The sequence below is a fragment of the Microchirus variegatus genome (assembly GCF_963457635.1).
Source record: "Microchirus variegatus genome assembly, chromosome: 2".
Classification (NCBI taxonomy): Eukaryota; Metazoa; Chordata; class Actinopteri; order Pleuronectiformes; family Soleidae; genus Microchirus; species Microchirus variegatus.
In genome coordinates, this window is record NC_139803.1 from 27,842,710 (window position 1) to 27,863,654 (window position 20,945).

Here is a 20,945-nt window from a genome sequence, read left to right on the forward strand (position 1 = left end):
TAAGACCATTTATTCACTCCCGGGCCACATAAAATGACATGGCGGGCCACATCTGGCCCCCGGGCCTTGAGTTTGACAGTAGTCTACATTATCGTAGGGTATTTCATCAATATGAAGAGAGCAGTAGGCTATTGGCGACCTGTAGAACCTATTTTGTCACAATATAATACTCATCAGTCCGTAATGTTATGAGCTTGTACACGATGTCTGTACAACAAACACATCTTTTTTTTTTGACACAGATCCATGCGTTTTAAAAGTAGCCTTGGGGGGACTGAAAGACAATCCTGATGGCACCCCCTGCCTCATGTAGCGTGATAAATCAGCGATTTATTACTTCGAAAAAACGTGAAAATCAAGGATGCACACGATCGGGCCATGCTCAACCCATATCCAAAATCGTAGTCGTTTGACCGTTAGTCAGATCGACCACCCTGGTGCCAGAGCAACACATCCTCCCTGCACATTTTCAGTTAACTAGCTAAACAGGTGAATTATTAGTGATTCCCAGCCTTCCCTCCCAGTGCCTATGAGCCTAGTCAATCCCCACTGATCAGAATGCAACATTGTAAGTGGCAGCTGATCAATAATGCCGTTTGAGCAGGAGACGTGATTGATTTTCTGTTGCTAATCAGTCCTAAATCAGAGCTGCGGACCTGTTGAGGAGACAGCACAGTGTCTACATTTATATCCAACCACACGGGAATTAACTTGTTTGGAAAGAAGCAGGACGAGAAAATCCTTCAACACCTGACAGACTGAAAACTACAATCTGATCAGAATTATCCAAAGACTGTCTGGCACAAACAAATCCAGTGTTATCCTACTAATAAATCAAGTAATCTTTGAGGAGTGGGTGTAGCTCTGAGGGTTCTGTGTGAGAAGTGCAGCGCTGAGCCCACAACCTTAACCTTGATTTGTGAGTGAGTAAATGGAAAACGGTGTTTGACACCGATGGGCAAGAATATAGACGTAGTCTATAGAGAAAATTGTACTTTACTTTGTATTTTAAATGAGGTTTGGACCGTGAGAGAGACCTTTCACTGGAATAAATGTTTGAATTGTAATTTCCAGTCGTCCATATCAATGCAGGACTTTCAGATTAAATGCATGTTTCGCTCTGGACAGCATTAAGCTCATGTCTCTGCTTTGTGCCGAGGCCTTGACAAACCCCCATTCACTGAAGCTGCTTGACGCTGTTCTTCCACGCCTGCGGTAAAAAAATAAAATAAAAAAACACACACAATTAGAGTTACAATTAACTTTATTTGTAAGTACAGATAGTACACTTGTTGCTTTCATGAGATACTATTTGTTTCCCTTTATGTGCATTCCAGCTTTTAAACATCCTCAAATGTTTACCACGAGGGCAGTAAATGAAAATGATGTAGTTATTATATTATGACAGTGGTACTACAGTCTACAGATACAGTTTTAATCTACTGGCAGTTACGTTCGCTAAATATGAGAGTAAACAAAAAAATGTAGGTGATTTTTTTTTTTTTTTTGTAAAAAATACATAACGAAAACACAATTGAGATTTCGATGAGCTGAAGAAACACCCTTATACTACTTTCTAAAACGAACAATCTTTCGGGTATTGTGTACTTTTTCCCCTCTAAATTTACTAGTAGTACATTGTCATAAGCACAATTATTATTGGAATCACTGCTGGCTAAGACATAGAGAAAAATCGCAATACAGTTAACATTATTGCATGAGATGGTACCAACATCTTACATGTGCAAATTTACACTCTGGAGAGAGAGAGAGAGAGATAACGATGGAGGGGAAAAGGAGATGAAAAGCAGATACATGGTTGACTAAAGCATTCATTCATTCATTCATACCCTCCCACCACTTTGAAAAGACTCCCACAGAGTGATACAGTTAGGAGGTACAGTGAGGCATGGCGGTGGGGCCCGGCAGAGCGAGGAGACGTATCAGTGTTGTAATTAACTATGGTGTTGCTGCTCAGTATTGATGTGCAGTTCAGAGGGGGACACATTCTCAGAGGTAATGGTGCAAACAATCAGGAAGCGACGCAGTCGAGCAAAAACCCGACTGCGGTTCAGATCGATGCGCTCCTGTCCTGAGTTGCGAGGATGCTTTTCTTTTTTTTTTTTGGAAAAGTTAGCCGGGTTGATTACGTTCACCGGTCAGTTTGGCAGAGATCGCTCTCAGGCTCAAGCACGTCCTCGAGTTAAAAGTAGCGCTGCTGACATTAGCGGAGTCTAATCTTCTCTGGGTTTAATTTTCAGCAATATCATCAGACAACTGAACGGGGTCGTTGCTGAAATGCTATTTAATGATTCCGATAGCGTTACCATGGAGACCAGGTTGTACCATTGTGCGGCGTATTTGGTTTTAATCTAAGCAGCAGCAGTGACAGTGTGAATGCTTCCATCTCGGTGTGTGTATGAATGTCGTTTCTGCAGATGCAATATTATGGTACGTGGTTGACTTTGTCTCCTAATTTCCTTGAAAACACACACATTAAGACTCGTCTACGCAAAAAACACACATTTGAGATCTAAAGCCACATGCTGCCTCAGATATTGGGCGTCTCCAGAGTCTCTTATTAGTCCAGTTAATTTCACATCATTTGACAGATAATGAATTCATAAATTAATCAGCAGAGCCTCAGAAAAAAAAAAAAAAAAAAGCACCACATGCCTCCATTACACCACCATGTAATCTCATTTATACCTGGCATTAAAATTCCCTCGCAGACAGACGGACCGTTCACGACGACGTTAGCTCGGTTCTAAAGAGACCCGGCGGAGCCGCTCGTCTCGACAACTTTTCCAACATCGCACAATTAAAACCGGAGACACTTTGAAGCCGTTTCAGCACTCTCGCGACTTCCCGCCACTGCCAGGATAGAGCAGACGGAACCTGCTGCTTTAACTGAGCCTCCCTTGATCCTGGTTTCAGATTGAGAAGACCTCATTTAAACGCAGGTGCTTTGTAAAAGTCACAAAAGTCTAGTCCTGCATGCTGTGAGACGTAAAAAGGTTCATTTGAACAATGTAAGGACAACTTGTCGCGCGCAGGATTGGACGGGGAAACATTTAACATCAAAAAACGTCAGTAACAGAAGACTAACATTTCTCCCAGGCATGTTTATCTTTGTACACGTCAGCTGGAAATTGTGCCACTCGCTTTGTTGTGCTCTTGTTTTAAAAAATAATTTGGACGTTTTTTTTCTGTGTACTTTTAGTGATTAGTGATTACACATTCCCAGAATGCAGTGACTGGGGTTAGAGATAGATTACGTCTCAGTGATACCGCCTCACGTTCGTCCTCGTTTTGTCTGAATCCCACTGATTACGAAAGAAAAAGAAGTGTTTACAGTCATTGGTGAGCTTGACCCACTCTGTTTTAATATCACGTCAACATCGACAGCATAGAACTAGAACTAGTAGATGTAGAGCTGTGATAATGTCACGCACGATTAGTCACATTTAAGACTACATTAGTAACAATAAATCACCATTCAAATACTGTATGATAACTGTTTACATGTTAGACGATCTATTGAGATATATATACCGTGTTTGGCCCTGATCACCACTTCTAGAGGAGGAAAGAGAATCAGTAGTGACTTCCATCAGATTCACACAGGATCTTACACCCAAAGTAGAATAATGTGCAGAGCTGTATTTTTTCCCTAGTGCAACCAAACAGAATATGTACAAAGTAGGTTAAGAGATCACTCTTTAAAGGGTTCTGTTCTCCGCTTGTCACCGTTTTTTCCAGAATCACATCGTCTAACCTCCCCCCTCTCTCTCTCTCCCCTCTCTCCCCTCTCGTCTCCTCTCTCTTACTCTACTCCTCGATTTCCAGTATCAGGTCATCTCCCTCCAGGGAGGAGTCAGGCGTGACATGAACTGCCTTAATGGTGCCAGCCATCGGGGAGTTGACCACAGTTTCCATCTTCATGGCCGAGAGGACACACAGCGGCTGACCCTTCTCCACCTGTCGGGATTATAGAGGCGGTTCACACGTTAACCAGACTCACAGCTGCACGGTTCACTGTGCACGTACTGCAGGCGAAGGTGAACAAGAGTACTCCAGCTGAATAACTGCGAACGTATGATAGATATGAAAGTAAAAAGGGTTGTTTCATTGACCTCATTAGCCTCACTCATAGTCCAGGTTTGCAGATTGCTGCCTCCGCTACAATGAAGATGAATGAGATTTCATTTATGGAGAACAGCATCCACATTAATAGGTTATGTTAGGAGTTGCTGTGGTTGAAAATGGGTCTGTGAATGTTATTCAAAATGATTTTTTCAGTGCGGCAAGCACTGCAAAATTTAATCTCCATCAACTCGTAATGTCAAGTATTTACATTTCAGTTTTATATTCATTTGACCAATATTATCATACAGTTGGGTTTGGACAGAAACAGGTGCATTTCTCATCTTGAGAGCCTTTGCATAACATTTGTAGATTTAGCTTTGATTAACATTTTTCTATTAATATGGGGAAAAAAAGGTGGTTGCATAATTTTTACTTATAGACATGTACAGGGTCATGGCATGCAGTATATTTCATCTGTGGGCGTTTCAGCATTGAATGAAGACTCGAAATCACAGCGTCAACTTGTAAAATAGAAATTGGACAAGTCCTTGATAAATAGTATAGTTTTGTGATCGCTGAGTCAAAACAGTCGATTGACTGTCAATGATTAACTCATATTTAATGACCCTTTCCATTCTACAGTGTTTCCCCTGGTGTCCTTGTGTCCAGACGGACCCATGTTTCCCACAGTTATAGCGCTTTCAGGATAGATTACATTAAATTATAGGTATTACAGGATTTTTAGGTAACACTTTATAATAAGTACTCACTATTAGCAATATTAAGGATGAGTAAATATTTAATTCATCATTTATAAAGCATGAATACTGATTAGTATGTAGTTTATAAACACATGTATGTTTTACTCATCCCAATTCAATATTTATTAATGCTAAACTAATGCTAATAGTGTGCACTTATATATAAATTATAAAAATTATAAATAAAAATAAATTAATTTAATTATATAAATTGTTACCGTATTTTTACTACAATGCCTGCTTGACATTATGGATCACAGGGATTCTAAACTCTCTTGCCTTGGGAAAAAGGGTTATTGTTATTGTTGTTTCTGCCAAAGCAGAAAAAAAATGTGTCACATGATTCATGTGATGATATCACAGCTTGACATCATACTGGAGCTTTAGGATGAGCACATACATTGGGAAGCAAAAAAAAAAAAAATCACGTTTTAGTGCACAAAATGTTGCTTTAAATTATTATTAGTATAAGATACATGGACTCTGTGGTGTTAAACTGGAGCCAGTAATAATGTCAACATCCAATGTAAATCTACTCTTTCAGACCCTGATGTTAAAACCATATACAAAACCAATCCATGTATTTAGTACCTTTTATTGAATTAATTATCAGATTCATAGAAAGGTTAGAAATTGATTTAACTGGAGTGAAATAAAATCATATGCGGCTTCACAACAAGCAACTTTGACTTGGAAGCAGAGCCGCTTCCTTACTTCCTTTTCATTTTACTTCAAAAGTTGGACGATTAAACTAGTAAATACTTTGGTGCGTTGAACTGTGCGACTTCACGCTACTAAAAAACAAACAAACTACAACACATACAAACAATATATGCTAAATTATTGGGATAATATCTGGGGGTTTTTGTGATAAGAGGACATTGTTGATTACATAATAGTTCATTTGTTTTGTTTTCTGTCCTTTGTAACTGAAAAAGATATTTATTTTGGCCTAAATGTTTCATTATTCTGTTAGAACGGACTTGATTAACAGGCTGCTGTCTTTCTCCCATTCAATTATAATGCTCCCCTGCTCTGTTTTTGTTTGGGTGAAGCAATAACGGCTATGTTATTACTTCCATTACAGCAGCTTCTTAATATACATTGTGAAACAGTACATTCACCTGTACAGTTCTTCATTCACCACTGTTATCTCCACAGTGGCGTCTACAGCTGCATCTTTATCACATTTACTGTCTCCAAATGTGTAATTGTTTTGTCACAGTTGCAAAAAATTACAAACACCCACAGTTGTAGCAAGATAATTACCATGTGAACTGTTCTCTGTTGTTTTGTTTTACAGAATAACACATTTTCTCTGTGCTGTAAATCGAGTTTTTCCCCAGTTAGTGAGAAAATAACCAAGTGAAAACAAGACTTATGGGGTTTTCTAGGGTTTTCTATCGCTATTACACTATACAATCAGCTTTTGACACGTTTGAGGTAAAAAGTTGGATTCATGTAGCGTGAAGCAGAATTTTGCAGATGTTATGTGATCAGATTATTATTTAGAACTTTAACGCTGCTAAGGAGCTTATATTTTTCAACAGGATTATTAATGAAATACTGAACGGGTTTACACCTAATTGGCGTTGTGTGCTTGCCTAAGTTCCTAAATCGGCCCATAAGCATCAATGTTTTGTGGCAGAGAAAGACTCATTTACTGTTGGATTCAGTTCAAATGATGGATCCGGTTATTTTTCCTCCTCAGTGTCTCAGGAAATGAGGGACTTGTGTGTCAAATATCATTTATGGAGTTGAGATTAGGGTTCGCCGTCAAATATGAAGGACCACGTGTGTCATGAAGCTTGTAAATGGAGCACATCATAAATTCTTAACTACGTTGCACAATGAAAACATGCTTTTATAAATGTGTTTACAAAGCTGTTGATCTAAGCCTGAAGTGACTTATTATTGTTGGTAACTTAACAGATGAGCTAGAAAAAAACACACGAATGAGAATGAAAAGTCTATTTGAAAAAACGAACGACTGGATTTTTTTTTCCAAATTGAATTAAGACATTTATTATTTTCCTGTCAGCTATTGAGCCATTTAGCATCTCTGTGACACTTTAGACCCTGTGCTGATAAAACTAATTTAAAACCATGCAAATTAAGCAGGAACAAGCTCTCTAGCTGGCTATCACCTGGCACGACATGTGCAGACAGCAATCAGCCCTCAATTTAGTTCCAGTGTTGGACCTTTAGGGGACTGAGACTTCTTTAAAAAGATCCTTTCTTGGCACATAAACAGTGCTGGAGAAGATGTCTGCTATAGCTTTTAATTAGTCTCAGAGCCTGTGCACTTTAAAAACGACGCTTAAGATAAAAGTGCACAGATATTCTGTGGAAAATGGAAATCCATCCTCATGAGGAACGCTTCTGCTGCGGATTTAATTTTTTTTAGATGCCCATAACAGATATCTCCTATAATCACGATCCTCCAGTCTGAACCCCAATTAAAGATTTACATCGCAGCCGTTACCGTGGCCCAAGATATCGTCAACTTTGATCATGCTATTCAAAGCGTAGGCGCTATACAGATTATCTATATGCACAAGTGTGCATATAGATAATCTGTAAAGGGTTGAATGCTGTCGGAAGATATATACAGTATACTGTAGACAGCATTGAAGTTTCCCAAGTGCATAACAACACCTTTGCCAATTAACAATGTATTTTCAATTTCACATATGCAGATTTACATTTTTACCCCAGAAATATTACCAAGAGATTAAATATGCACTGTTTAATTGTTGAGGGAAAATGTAGATGTAGAAATGATGCAGCTGACATTTACATTACATTACACTGTGTAGAAGTATAAATCTTGATCAAGGTATGATTCTACTCAAGGTTAGATGAACTGTCCCTTTAAACATCCAATCTAATATGAACTGAAAAGTTTAAAAAAAAAAGATGGGATGAACCATAAACTGACCTTGGATCCAACTTCCACTTTGACCTCCAGGACTTTCCCAGGCATCGGTGCTCCCACCTGACCCTTGATGGACTTCTGAGCCTTGGGGTGGAACTTCATTTCCTGGATGGACGGACAAACGGAGAGTTCATCTTTGTGTCCAGTCAACCACATTCCTGTCTCCGCGTCTTCACTTGTTCGAAGAACATTTCGAATGAAATGCAAGAGTACAGTGTGGTACTGTGCAGCCTACCCACACAGTGTTATTCTGGTTAGTTCAGTGAGAGTTCAGGACACAACGATGTTTTTACTTTGTTTTTACAAATTACCAATACAGTGGTTTGTCTCCCTGTGCAGTTGTAAAAATACAAAATGATGTTAAAATGTTATTATGAAAATAAAGAAGGAGCTAGAAACCTTAACCTTCAAAAAAAAAAAAAAGAGAAATATTAACCACTTTCAGACATGAACTCTGAATAATCTCTGGAGAATTGGATACTGGGATGGGTCAGGAGATAATGTGGCTGAGATGCATTCACTGCATTTTGAATTACCAGAGCGACCTACAGGGTCATCCCTGGAGACTGTGTGGACTTCAGTGCATGATACTGTTCCTAAAAAAATCACCCGTAATTACTGACTACACCATAATTACATTAGTGCAACACAGAGAACATTCGTTTCTTTGCCTTCCTCTGTACCTGTACTGCATTTACATCTGCTTGTCTGCTTTATCCTTCTAGTAACACATTCTGTTCTCCTGTCATCATCGTGTCTACATCACTCTCCTCTCCTCATCCCTCCCCTGTCCTTATACCTTCATGGCAACAGTGTCTTTCACCAGCACGGATCTCAGTTGTCCGTTCAGCTCAAAGAAGACCTCTCTTTGACCGGCCTTGTTCAGGTCACCCAGTGCCAGTGCCTTGATGTGGAGGATCTTTCCTCTCTCCAGCTCCACCTGAGATAAAAACAGAGGTGGGACAGAAAGTAAGAGACATAGAGGAAGGAGGGGGGGGGGAAAAAAGAAGAAAGAACATGAATTATATTATAATCTTGATTCTTCCAGCTAAAGCAATAAAAAACTGACTGCAGAGTCAGATGAAATTAAAAAGTTAGTGGGGTGAGACGAGCGGAATGCTTCCTTCCCTCCATGTTTCTTTTGGTTGTGGGGATGATGATGATGCACTTTGTTAAAGTGTTAGAAAATAAAGTAACTCTCCATATCACATTAGTGTCTCCCTCTCTGCTTTTATTAACTGCCCACTGCTGTCGTTAATATAATCATATAGTCATAACAGGAGAGTCACAGGTGTTAATGAGAATGATTGAAATAGCTGGATAACTGATTTAACTGCATTGCAACAGGTTTGGTGTCATTTAATCTGCGTTTCCCTCATGGTACTGTTTGGTGTGGCACAGTAAGGTACGGTTTGGAACGGAAAACAGTACCTTTACTTAGTTGGTGTGGTGTGTCCTGTGTCCGAAATGCAAAAAAAAAAACATGTACCGTACTGTACCAATCCGAACCAACACTGCTTCAGTCAAGTACAGTATAAAGCTCACATTCACTGCACTTCTACAACTGCGTAATGCGTTATCCAACTGGGTAACCACGGCGACACCTCAAGCCCTCATAGTTCTCCGTCGTGGTGCCGGATACGCGCTGCAATTTCCCACCTGATCAGTAGGGGTCACTACGCAATGTTGTTGAGCAATTTAAAAGAGAGAAAAGACTGTTGTTGTTGTTGTTTCAGCTGAATAACATTGAAACACGGACACATTTGATACAAAAATTGAGACGTGAAAGACTGAGGAGACGTGTCCGGAGGTGGTGTGTACAGTATGTCCACTAAATGTACCGAGACTGGTGGCAGACAAATTTAACAGTCTTATTGGACCGATGAGGGACATGGACGAAGAAACCCACTTCAGGTACTTTCGAATGTCGGCTGGCAAATTTGATGAACTTCTACGCCGTGTGCTACCTCATATTAATCATCAAGGCACCAACTGCATGCCCACCCAGAGACTGGCTGAGGACCAATCGCAGCCCTTGCCGTCTCCGTTGTCCCTTGACGGAGTGACGGACACTTAAAAAATATTTCATGCAGTTGGAGACGACGGAGAGGCTCTCCGACAAAGTAGAGGGCTCTCTGTAATCGACGCAGAGCTCTTTAAGCAGGAGTATAAAAGGCTGCTTAAGGCTGCATTTACACTGCATGGTGCAAGTGACCTAAAATGACCCAAATTCAGGCCTGATATAAGCCAGATCTGTACATTTGTGCCTACAATCTAAGCAGAGAGATAATGAATTAGAGTTCAGATTCTCTGCCCGAGCCCGACATTTCCCACCACTGTCCTCGGGCCGGGTCCTTGATCAAGTATTTGTGTTTTTTCTCCCTCGTTGTGTTCGCGTGGTATGTTATAGCACGTCGTATTGTGTGAAGGTGTGAAAAACCTGCGGCTGTGAACGCATCATTTAAAAACCAGGAAGCGTATCGTCATTAGCAACATATGCGTTCATGGAAGCGGATCTCAGCAGCTCTGTAATTGTTGTCAATTAGACCGTGGCAGCAGGTACAACAAGCTCCCGCCGTGGACGTACGGCGTACGGCTCACTTATTAAAAAAGTGTCGGGTTTAAATCAGGCTTGTAATTACAGTTAATGTGTCGGACCGGGCTTGGACACAACGTGCACCGGCTCAGGTTCGGGTCGGGCTTGATTTTCTGGGCCCGATCTAAGCTCTATAGTGGATAGCAGGGCTAGTCCACTGACAATGCGATTTGTGGTTCCTTCAGAATAAGATGGTGGCGAATGACATCCAATGACAGCCAGTGCAATAGACCAGGGTTCAGATCAGTGGAATCTGTGACCTCTACAGCACCAGATTTTAACTGACGTCAAAGGAGAGGGTAGTGTATTTAGAGGCGAGACGATTAGATGACACGAGAACATTTTACAGCCTTTAAACAAACATTGTCACAGCTGCCACCTGTAACAGTGTTGTTTCAAGACGAAGTCATTACTCCGTGTTTGTGTATCTACGACAAACAGCCTCCGTCTTCCCTCTAATCAATTCTGGTCACTGCCGCGTTCGTCTTGCTCGTCTTTCCCTCGACACTGACCATTGCACGTCCTTCATTTATCTCTTCTCAAATCTCTCGTCTCCCAAGACACAAACTCATTTTTCCGTCTTTCCATTTGTCCAAGTTTGTAGCGGCTCTCTTTGTCAGTCCTCCCATGTGTCACCACGTTCTGTTTGGGTAGTGTTATTTTTCTGCACATAATCTGGTGCCAGTCCATCCTCTCATGCCAATATTAATTCACCTCATCTGTCTCTATGGGCCTCTATTTTCTTTTTCTTTTTTAACCATTGTCTCGCTCCTCCTCACCCGTTCCCCTCCCCCCCCCCCCCTCATCCTGTTCATTTCCCACACTGACATCACGGCTGCTGAGTCGACATTGATATTCCAGACTTAAGTCTCAGGGCAAAAGACCAAAAATACACGTCGCTAGCAGGTACGTATTGATCTCAGTTTCATTCCGCCTGGCTTTCTCTGGGTGCTGACTCTTCATCTATTTCCCTTTCTCTCCATCTGGTAACAAAACCTCTCTTTGCATGCTTTTGTTTTGTCTCTGGCACTCAATCTTTATCTCCCCTCCGCTTCCTTCTCCAGCTTCCTTTTCACTGAACCTTTCAACAGCTTGTGTTATTTTAAATCAGGCTCCAGCCAGCACAAAACTGCCTTTTTCCCCCCCAACTCCATAGCTTGGTACCATGAAAAATATAGTACAAGTCTCTTTAAAGAGTTTACAAAACCTCTAAACCTTTTCTATAGGCTGAAAATAAACATCTGACAAACACACCTCCCACACACTGATGTTATTGATATTTTCTATACAGTTCACTACCTCTATGGTTTAATTCAATTAATGTTTAACCCAGTTGAAGAAAAAAAATACAGGACTTGTAAAACTGTCTCCGATGAGAATAGGCTGTCATGTTTTATAAGATTGTAAAGGTGAAAACACAAGACAAAGCTGTTAATGCTAATCGTCATTGTATACCGTTACAATAAGTATATAAATAAGAATTTAGAGCTGTGTGCTAAAAGTAAATTATTCACAGCATAAACTGTAATTTAAATGATACACTAACTGCACGGCCACCTCTAATTAAACTTCACAACGACAAAACATAATGTTTTTCCCAAGGTGTAAAAAAAAAACTATTTCACCTCCATCTGCACTTCTATTTTTTCCCCTATAAATAATTACATCCGTGGGTAGCTCCTCCAGTCCAATTGATTATAGTACTGTGGGACAAATAAGCATCAACAGCACACTTATGTTCATTTTTAATTTAGGAAATGCAATCGAACTAATAACACACTTTTGTCTCTTTAAAAAAGCACAAATTAAACCTCGGTGTGTAAATGAATCCTCGTGTAACAAGCTGCTCCGGTAACTTCCAACCTTGGTTTTATCTCACTTACTGTAAAACGCCTCTAGATTCACATCCTATAACACTGACATTTTTCGACACATTTAAAATTAAAAGCTTATTCCAACAACTGCGGCGCTCTGCACACACGGCCATCTGCCAGTGAAAACATTCTGAGAATGGCTGAGGTGTTAAAAATACGTTTTTAACAAAGACTTTGTCCCCAAACTCCCTCAAACACACTAGATAAACTGATTCTGTCAAACCACACCGACTCCCCTACTTCCTAAATGCACCATATCACTGATAAATCTGCTGTGTAAGCGTTTATGCAGCCCTCACATGCTTCATGTTTTTTTTTTTTTTTTTTAAAGGTCCCATATCATACCCTATTTCTCCAAGTTAAACTAGTTCCCTGGTGGCCTAATGAACATGTCTGTGACATGCTTTGGTCAAAATACAATAAGGATGAAGCACCACAGCAGTTCAATCACCCATTAGTAGTATCTCTTTAGGTCCACCTTAAAAAAATGTAAAACGAAACTTAAGGGACAGGAAGTGATATCATCCACAGAGGCTACTGGGAGCTAACAGCAGTTAGCATTTGGAAAAGTGATCATTTGCAGGCTCTAGCAGGCACATTGCGGTCATATATAACATGTATCCACTGGACAGATAAATCCTCTGAGGATGGAAGTTTGTGTAGAACTCTGTGCTGCACTGTGGAGCCAAGAATATAACTTTTTGCGGACTTTGTGGACTTTTCGGATGCCGTTGCCCTCGCCAGCACTCTCGCATGTTTTACATGAGTGGAGCTCCGCGAGATTCTACAACAATTTCAGGGATTTAGCGTCTTGTGACGTCCCAATGAGTGCGGAAGTCAACATTGCATGTTTTTCACACTTTGGCGACTGGTAGAGTTCCAAATATAAGTATTACAATGAAAAAAAGTAGATTTTGCATAACATGGGACATTTAAGATTAGCTAAAGCAAAATAACTTTTTTTTTGTTGGTCTAAATCTGGATCTCTACCGTCTCTGACACAAACAAGGTTCCCATCTTTCGTCATTACTCATGTGGACTATGACAAAGAAAAGTGATGCATGTTTGTGTGTCTGTGCACATTAGCACTGACTGGGTGTGTCTGACTGTGTCCGTGTTTGTCAAAGTCCGTTCATATTTCCGTCAAACATGACTAACTTCACATTGAGTCACCGGCACATGGCGGAGAGGTGGATGTGTGCTTTCTCCTTCTGTTGGCGTTGTGTGCATGTGTGAATGAGTGACAGTGATGGACAGAGTTGTCACACCAGTGTAGGTGTGCATCTCTGTGTATGAATGTACTCACAAAGTGGGCTGTTTCAGCATCGTGTGCTTAAAGTGTTTAGTCCAACATAGAATCCACAGTGAGATTATCAAGAGAAATCTCGCCAAACACCCTGTCAAATAATATTATACTGAATCTGCATCTTACGTGAATTGAAAAAACTCAATAATAAAAAAACAATTTACTTCTAACATCAACACACACAAAAAAAGGATTCGGTACTTGAGTTTGTTTTGATGAACGTTCCCGCTGTGTGCTTTGCACATTTGATGCCAAGAGCTCAAAAAAAGAGCTTTTGTTTTCACAGACACAGTGTTGTTAAAGTGCTGCAGAGGCAGGTGTAATGGACAGGTGCAGTATTTCGCTGCTGTCACTTCAGATTTACCACAAAATACCAAGGCTCACAGTCACCACTGTTCTTTTTCTCCCAGAAAGGAAGAGTTTGTGCTATTTCTCACTCATTCTGTGTACCTGAAGTACCTGTGACTCCAGGGCTGCAAGGCTTTTATTATTAGTAGTAGTATTGTCATCATTATTATGCTATGATCGAAATTGAAATCAGTATAATTTTGCCTTAACTTAATGCAACCGTTATATATCTGCTCCTGGTCTCTCTCTTCTGTCTCCACTTCACCTCTCCTCTGTCCCCCATTTTTCTTTTCACCTGACCGGGTCAAGGCAGATGCTGCACTTCGTCCTGTTAAAAGAGACTTGTTTCCCTCTCCACCGATGCCTAGATCTCGCTTATTGTGTCAAATGTTGGGTTTTCTCTTCTCTCTATAACACTGAAAGTGCACCTTAAGATAATGTATGTTGCGAATTGGCACTACACAGATAAAATGTGATTTGATTCTGGTTCTTCTTCTGAACACCATCTACCTCTATATTGTAGATATCATTCCGATACCTACTTTAACTTGTGGGGAGTTCTGTGTAATGCCCTAAACAGGTGTACATGTGCAAAGACAACCGTTTCGTTGGAGGGATGGTGTGTGCTTCCTGGACTAAGTTAACATTACTAATTTAAAAACTCACCAAATGACTTTGGCTCAGTGTTATTTCCTCTCCTCTGGGCTCCTTATCAATCTAACTACTGCAATAAGCATTGCAATAGAAACAGAAATGAGTCTCCTCTGACCTAACATTTACAATTTCTGATGGTCCTGTGAAGGAACATCCACACTTCATTTAAAAACAATCTTTTAAAGTGGTGTAGAGTTTTAAAAACTCATGCGACACAGTCTAGACACCAACTTTGGCCAAAATGCGTCAACATTTAATGAATACTTCTTCGATGCAGCCACCATATCAACTGTCCCTCATGCAGATAAAGAAGGAAATAAAACAACTCACAGAACACTAATTGGACCAGATCTGGGGAGAACTACACATCGTCATGACAACGAGGGCAACTTTGTTTATGTGATGATGACTGACTGGTGTTGAAAACAGAGCTGAGTGTGTCAAACTGTTAACAGATGAAGATAAACAGCAACAACAAAGAAAAGAGCTGGGGAATGTGTTGTTGATATAAACTACAGTTATGAATATATCGCATTCAAGTCAAACCTAGAGTATTTTGTGGGAAATTGAAAGAATTTCAGTTATGAGTTAAATCGCAGTTAATCTTTTGGTACAAAATCAGTTCCAAATTCTCTGTAAATAATACAGCAGGTAACTAGTGCTCCACATCCATGACTCCTACTATAGTATTTAACATGCGCCTGCACCATGGGATTCATGGGATGATATCAAAATTTCCCGCCACGATTATCCTGACCAAAATAAGTGCGATTCACGGGTGACAAAAATTGCTGACATTTTGTTAAAAAGGTTCCCATGGGTCCTTGAAACCCTTTAAAATCACCCTTTGGGTGATAGAAAGTGCAAGAAAGAAGTTAACCTGATATTAGGTAAATGTCTCCCTTGTTTGTTACTCTTACAATTTGCCCTCCCATCTTAAGCTGTGTCAGCACCTTTGGTCCTTGATTTTGAGGGAACTGGTCCTGGAAAGTCCTTTGGATTTGAGGTCATTCAATGTGTGGGAACCCTGTGTTAATGATGCTGTTGTATAAGTTGCCTGTTTTAGTGAAAATGAACTTCAGTGGTTAACATGTCCTGGTACTTTCACTTGTATAAATTAATCAAACACACTCTTCCTCCTGCCTCCTTTAACACTGATGTTACTGATCATCTTTTTTTTTTCATTGCCTCTACATTTGAGGAAAATGGATTTGTCTCATATTCAACTTAGTTGAAGGTACAATACAGGGACGCAGCACAGAAAACACACAGGCTGACATTTAGCTGCGTAGGAAAGATGGATCATGTTGTAACCTTGTAAAGGGAAAACCAACATTTTCCCTTTACAAGGGACACAAGCACATGCAAACACAGAGACTGACGCTGTGTCCATTACAGTGTGCTCTATGTTAATAGAAAACTGTAGGAAGTATATTTATTTTTGGTTGCGTACAAAAAGAAAAGTATGTAATTCAAATTAATTATAGAAGCACAACATTGCCTTTCATCACATTTTAGAAATTAAAAACATCTGATGTTTTTCCATGAACACTCCAGATTTGTGTCCTTTTTAGACACAAAGCTATCTGAGACCAACACTGCTAAATGATCACATTTCCTGAGTCTCTCTACAGAAACAGAGAGTGCAAAATTAGCATGACCCATTTTTCTTTTTAACTTCGTTATACCCCTTATATAGGACACCGACTGAGGACAGGAGGATCATAAAGCTGCGGGTAAGAGCCAACATGGAGCTGAAGAAAAATGGAAATAAGCCATGTACTGTCAAACATTGGGCATGCAGAACCATCCTGATCCAAGTAGAGAGCCATGTCCTGCCCATTTCTTCAAACCTTTTCACCTGAGGCAAGGTGGTTCAGCAAGAGGAGCACTAGAACACATCCTGGGCTCCTGCCCAAAAGCTCTGAGGCAGGACTGGCATGTGCTACACCCCACTGCAGATGCCCAAAGAATCAGCAGCTGCAGACACAAGCACGCGCCTCCACACAGAGAGTCACTGTGGTTTAAAACAAGTGAGCAGCAGAAACCATTAGAGGTCATGGCAGCTGCACAAGAAAGGCAGCCAACTGCAGCTTCATGGCACACTGACACAACCTGAGGCCTGACATCCTCCTGGTATCAGAGGCCACCAAGAGCATCCACACCAGCAGAGTGGAAGGATTACATGAAGAGGAATGTGAGAGCGAGAGGGCAACGCATGCAGAATGGTTCGCTGTCTGCCAGAAGCACGGCTGGAAGGCAAGAGGCTGATCGAAGATGGATGTAGAGGATTTGTTGGGAGCCATCGCTCTACAAATCTGAGGCCAAGTTCTCATCACTGGGCTGGCGAACAGAGGAGCCATGAAGAAAAGAACCAAGTCGACTAAAAGGTCCTCAAAATGTTTGCAGTTCTCATCACGTCCTAGTCAAATGATGGACATGTTTGAAAAACATGTCTTTGTTCAACGAAGCATCTACATCGCATGTAGGTTTTCATCATCAAATCAGATTTTCTTTTTTTGATATAGGATCCAGAAGCTGTGTTCTAACTCCAGAATATCTGTTTAGAATTATGTGCATCTAAGGATGCATTTATAAACGTTTCTACACAAGTAGCAAAGGTAATCAGACCAGTCCAGGAACTTAATTAATCAAGTTAGATAACGATTCCACACATTTCCTACATTGATTCATCACAGTGTATCGCTCACTTTTAACTGAAACTACAGAGAGTACAAAGTTTTTATATTTTAGACAGAGTGGCTGCAGTTCTTGTGTCAGATGTCATGACTCTCTGACCAATCCCATTTGTTTTTGTAATGAAAACTGACAGACTCCTCCTTTACTTATCCAAGAATAGAAATACAAGCAGTATTCCATATTTCATATCTCCTATAAAGGTTATTCAGGGTTATCCCACATATTTTTACCAATTCATTTCCATAACTTCCACAATATTTTACCCACTTCCATGATTCAATATGACTAGTTTAACAAAGGTTGGCCCCATAGTGACCATAATATAGAGCCCAGTAATGAGGCTCTTATATGCTTGCCCTATCACAGGCTTTGTAGCAAAGATGTAACATGGAAATTGGAATATCTTTTGAGCCACATTTTATATTTGTCAATCAAAAGCCATTATTTAAAAATGCACTTGGCTTGGCATTTCTGCAGATTAGCATCCTGTTAGAGCTTGATAACTTCACTCATGAGTGAAAATAACACGCTTATCTGAGCTTGGAGTCTTGGAGTATGTGATATATTTGGTATCAGATCAGGCCATCCCTGATTAAAACCATTTCCAAAACATTCGCTTAATTCCAAACCAGCGCTAGAAAACAGCTTTTCTGTTTTCAAAACCTTTCCAGGAAAGGTTGCATTACCATGGGAAGCCTGATTATTGTCAGTGATTGTCAATGATCTGTTTGAAATCCCCTGTTCACTGTGAATTATCATTTTATTTTGAGTTTTGCTCATCAGTGGTTTCTCCCGTTTATGTTGCATCTCCTGGATAAAAGTGCATCTGTTCTGCAACTGTCTCATTTCATGGCACAATCTTTCAATCAGCACAGCCCAAGTACTTAATTATTTCTCCTAAGTGAATTTTCATGTATTTACAGCTTGCAAAATTCTGCTTATGTGACAGTTTGGAGTTGAGGAAGCTGAATTTGTATTTAGTCATTTTTAGATTTTGTCACGCTGAGGTTGCAATTTGTTTCCATGCAGAGTAAATTCAGCCGATTTCTTTTATTGCTTCAATGGAGTTCATTTTCAGATGCCTCACTGTTGGAGAACAAACGATATATACGCCTCAGAAATCCATAACAGTTACTTTCTGGTCTGAGATATTGGCCCTCAGTGGCTTCTCCTGGCCTGTTCTCAAACATCATATGGCAAAATGAATCTGATGTGTCTGTGCAGGAGGGCCGATCTGATTGCCGGAGGGATAAGAAATGCTGTTTGTAGCTGCCTTGATTAAGTGTTAATATCTCTGTCCTCCCCACTGTGTTATCAGCACTTCACTGTGCCTCTGCACCAAACTGCATTAAACCTACGCCATCTGCAGTGATGGAAAAATCATGGAACAAGCGCTAAATCGATGATTAAATGGATGCATTATTTGCATCCAGTCGGGGCGAAACTGTTTAACAATATCACACTTTACATTTCTGGATGTGAGTAACATATTTTTTCCTCTGTTATTTTCACATTACAGTAATAATAATGCAAAAAAACGATGCGAGGAATAATTTAGAAATTGTGAAAACACAAAAGCTAACAGCAGTTAGCATTTGGAAAAGTGATCATTTGCAGGCTCTAGCAGGCACATTGCTGTCATATATAACATGTATCCACTGGACAGATAAATCCTCTGAGGCTGGAAGTTTGTGTAGGACTCTGTGCTGCACTGTGGAGCCAAGAATAGAACTTTTCACGGACTTCCGGTTTTCGGATACCGTTGCCCTCGCCAGCACTCTTGCATGTTTTACGGACAAATCGGAGCTCCGCGAGACAACAATTCCAGGAATTTAGCGTCTTGTGACGTCCCAAGGAGCGCGGAAATCAACATAGTGTGTTTTATCTCCTTTACTTAGACTGAGGAGGACCACAAAAACATGAGTGAGTCATCTTTTTTCACACTTTGGCGACTCCAGAGTCCCAAATATAAGTATTAAAATGATTAAAACGTTGATTTTGCATAATATGGGACCTCTAAACAAAAAGGCACTGCACTAAATTTAGTTTCAACTAATGTCCATGTGTTGTCACTGACCAGACAAATGTATAACGTCTGATTCAAATGGACCACTAACCAACAGTGTATATCATGAACGGAACATTGACCAATATATTGACAGCATAACACGACTCATACTCTTTCTCGTTTGAAATGTTAAATGGTGCGTATTTATACGGTACTTTCTAGTCTCGATGGCCACTCAAAGCTGCTTTACACGACAGTTTTGCTATTCAGCCATTCACTTACACATTCATACACTAGTACATTTTTTTTATCACACATATTTCATACTCATTCACACTCTGACAGCACAGCCTTCTGGAGCAACATGGGTCCAAGACATCAACATGTACAGTAAACTGGTGGAGCCGCGAATCAAACCGTCAACCTTCCAGTTGAAAGACAAATCGCTCGACCACTGAGCTACAGTCCCCCAAAGTGTAGTCACCTCCCACTTTCAAGAGGCGTGACCAACAGACATAGATGCAGAACTACAACCAATCAGACCAATGATCTGGACAATGTATGCAGAGTGACAGGAAACCTATCAACAAACTTGGTGTAGTTTTCTAGGAGCGATGGCTATCTAGTAATGGCGTCTCATGACGGGGGGGAGCTCCGTCGTACTAAAGTAAGTTAAAACGGAGGCAGCAGCCGAATCATAAGACAGCTGTCATCGATTGCTGCCGTGTGAGGTCATGCTCAGCCTGAAAATCTCTGTGGTGTGAAGTTGTTTACCTCAAACTCCTCAGCGATCTTGGGTCCATCCAGGAACAGTCTGGTGCTGAGACAGTCCACTGGGCCAAAGGTAGCTATGAATAATAATAAAAATGTTATTTTGGACATTAATTGTTAACAGTAAATATGTACACACATCTACATGTGTCAGTATTTTAAAAGCAGGGGTTGGCAATTCTAAGTAATTGAATACTTGGCCAGAACTTCCTATCTTCATCAAGCAAAACCTGTTTCTTTTCTACTAACCTTTTTCTTCTACTCTGATCTATTTAATATTGTACAAATCTGGCAAATAAAAGAAATGTGTTAGTTTAATAAAGAAACACAAACTACTACTGGTGTCTTAAAACTGCTCTTTGAATCACTTCATCTCTTTTCAGAATAAAAGGCTCTGAATTCTGCATGACTTTGTCATTTCTGTGAAGAAAAGCAAACAAACAAAGCAGATATTAATGCTGGTGAGCCAGTTTTGTCCCATGGGCAGCCAGTGGTTTACAGAATGTCATATAGAAGGTGACATTTACAGGTTCAGGTTTGTGTTCCGTGAAGAAACCGAGTCAAATGATCATGAACAAACCTCCATTTTTACTGGAGGTTTGTTATCACATTTCTTCACAAGTAAAAGCATGAAGTGATTCATCGTACGATTGAAGAAACTCATTTTAGTCAAGTTTGACTACTGTCAAAACTGTTCATCTCTTGTCTCCTACACATGATGCTGCTGCTGCTGTGAATGTTCTGCTTAAAAAATGCAGTTTATGGCTGATTTCTCCCTCCAGCTTCAGTCCTTTCGCTGCTGTGGAATCTCGTTTGTAAATTATGTAAATTCACCATCTGAATGACAGGTGAATCCCCTGTCGGGTTAAACAACATTCTTCCCTGTGGCTGAAAAATGTG

General features: G+C 40.3%; 1 protein-coding gene across 1 annotated transcript in view; it reads right to left on the reverse strand.

The window, feature by feature from the left end:
- Window positions 1-1,108: 1,108 nt before the first annotated feature.
- LOC310944836 (pyruvate carboxylase, mitochondrial-like) overlaps window positions 1,109-20,945 on the reverse strand; it is a 314,316-nt gene continuing 294,479 nt past the window's right edge. Inside the window, exons 24-28 of the mRNA XM_083910674.1 lie at window positions 20,049-20,122; window positions 8,588-8,728; window positions 7,792-7,893; window positions 3,831-3,981; window positions 1,109-1,210 (exon numbers count right to left, since the gene is read on the reverse strand). Coding sequence (XP_083766800.1) covers window positions 3,832-3,981; window positions 7,792-7,893; window positions 8,588-8,728; window positions 20,049-20,122 — 467 coding nt within the window. The 3' untranslated portion in view covers window positions 1,109-1,210; window position 3,831. The remainder of the gene's footprint in view (window positions 1,211-3,830; window positions 3,982-7,791; window positions 7,894-8,587; window positions 8,729-20,048; window positions 20,123-20,945) is intronic.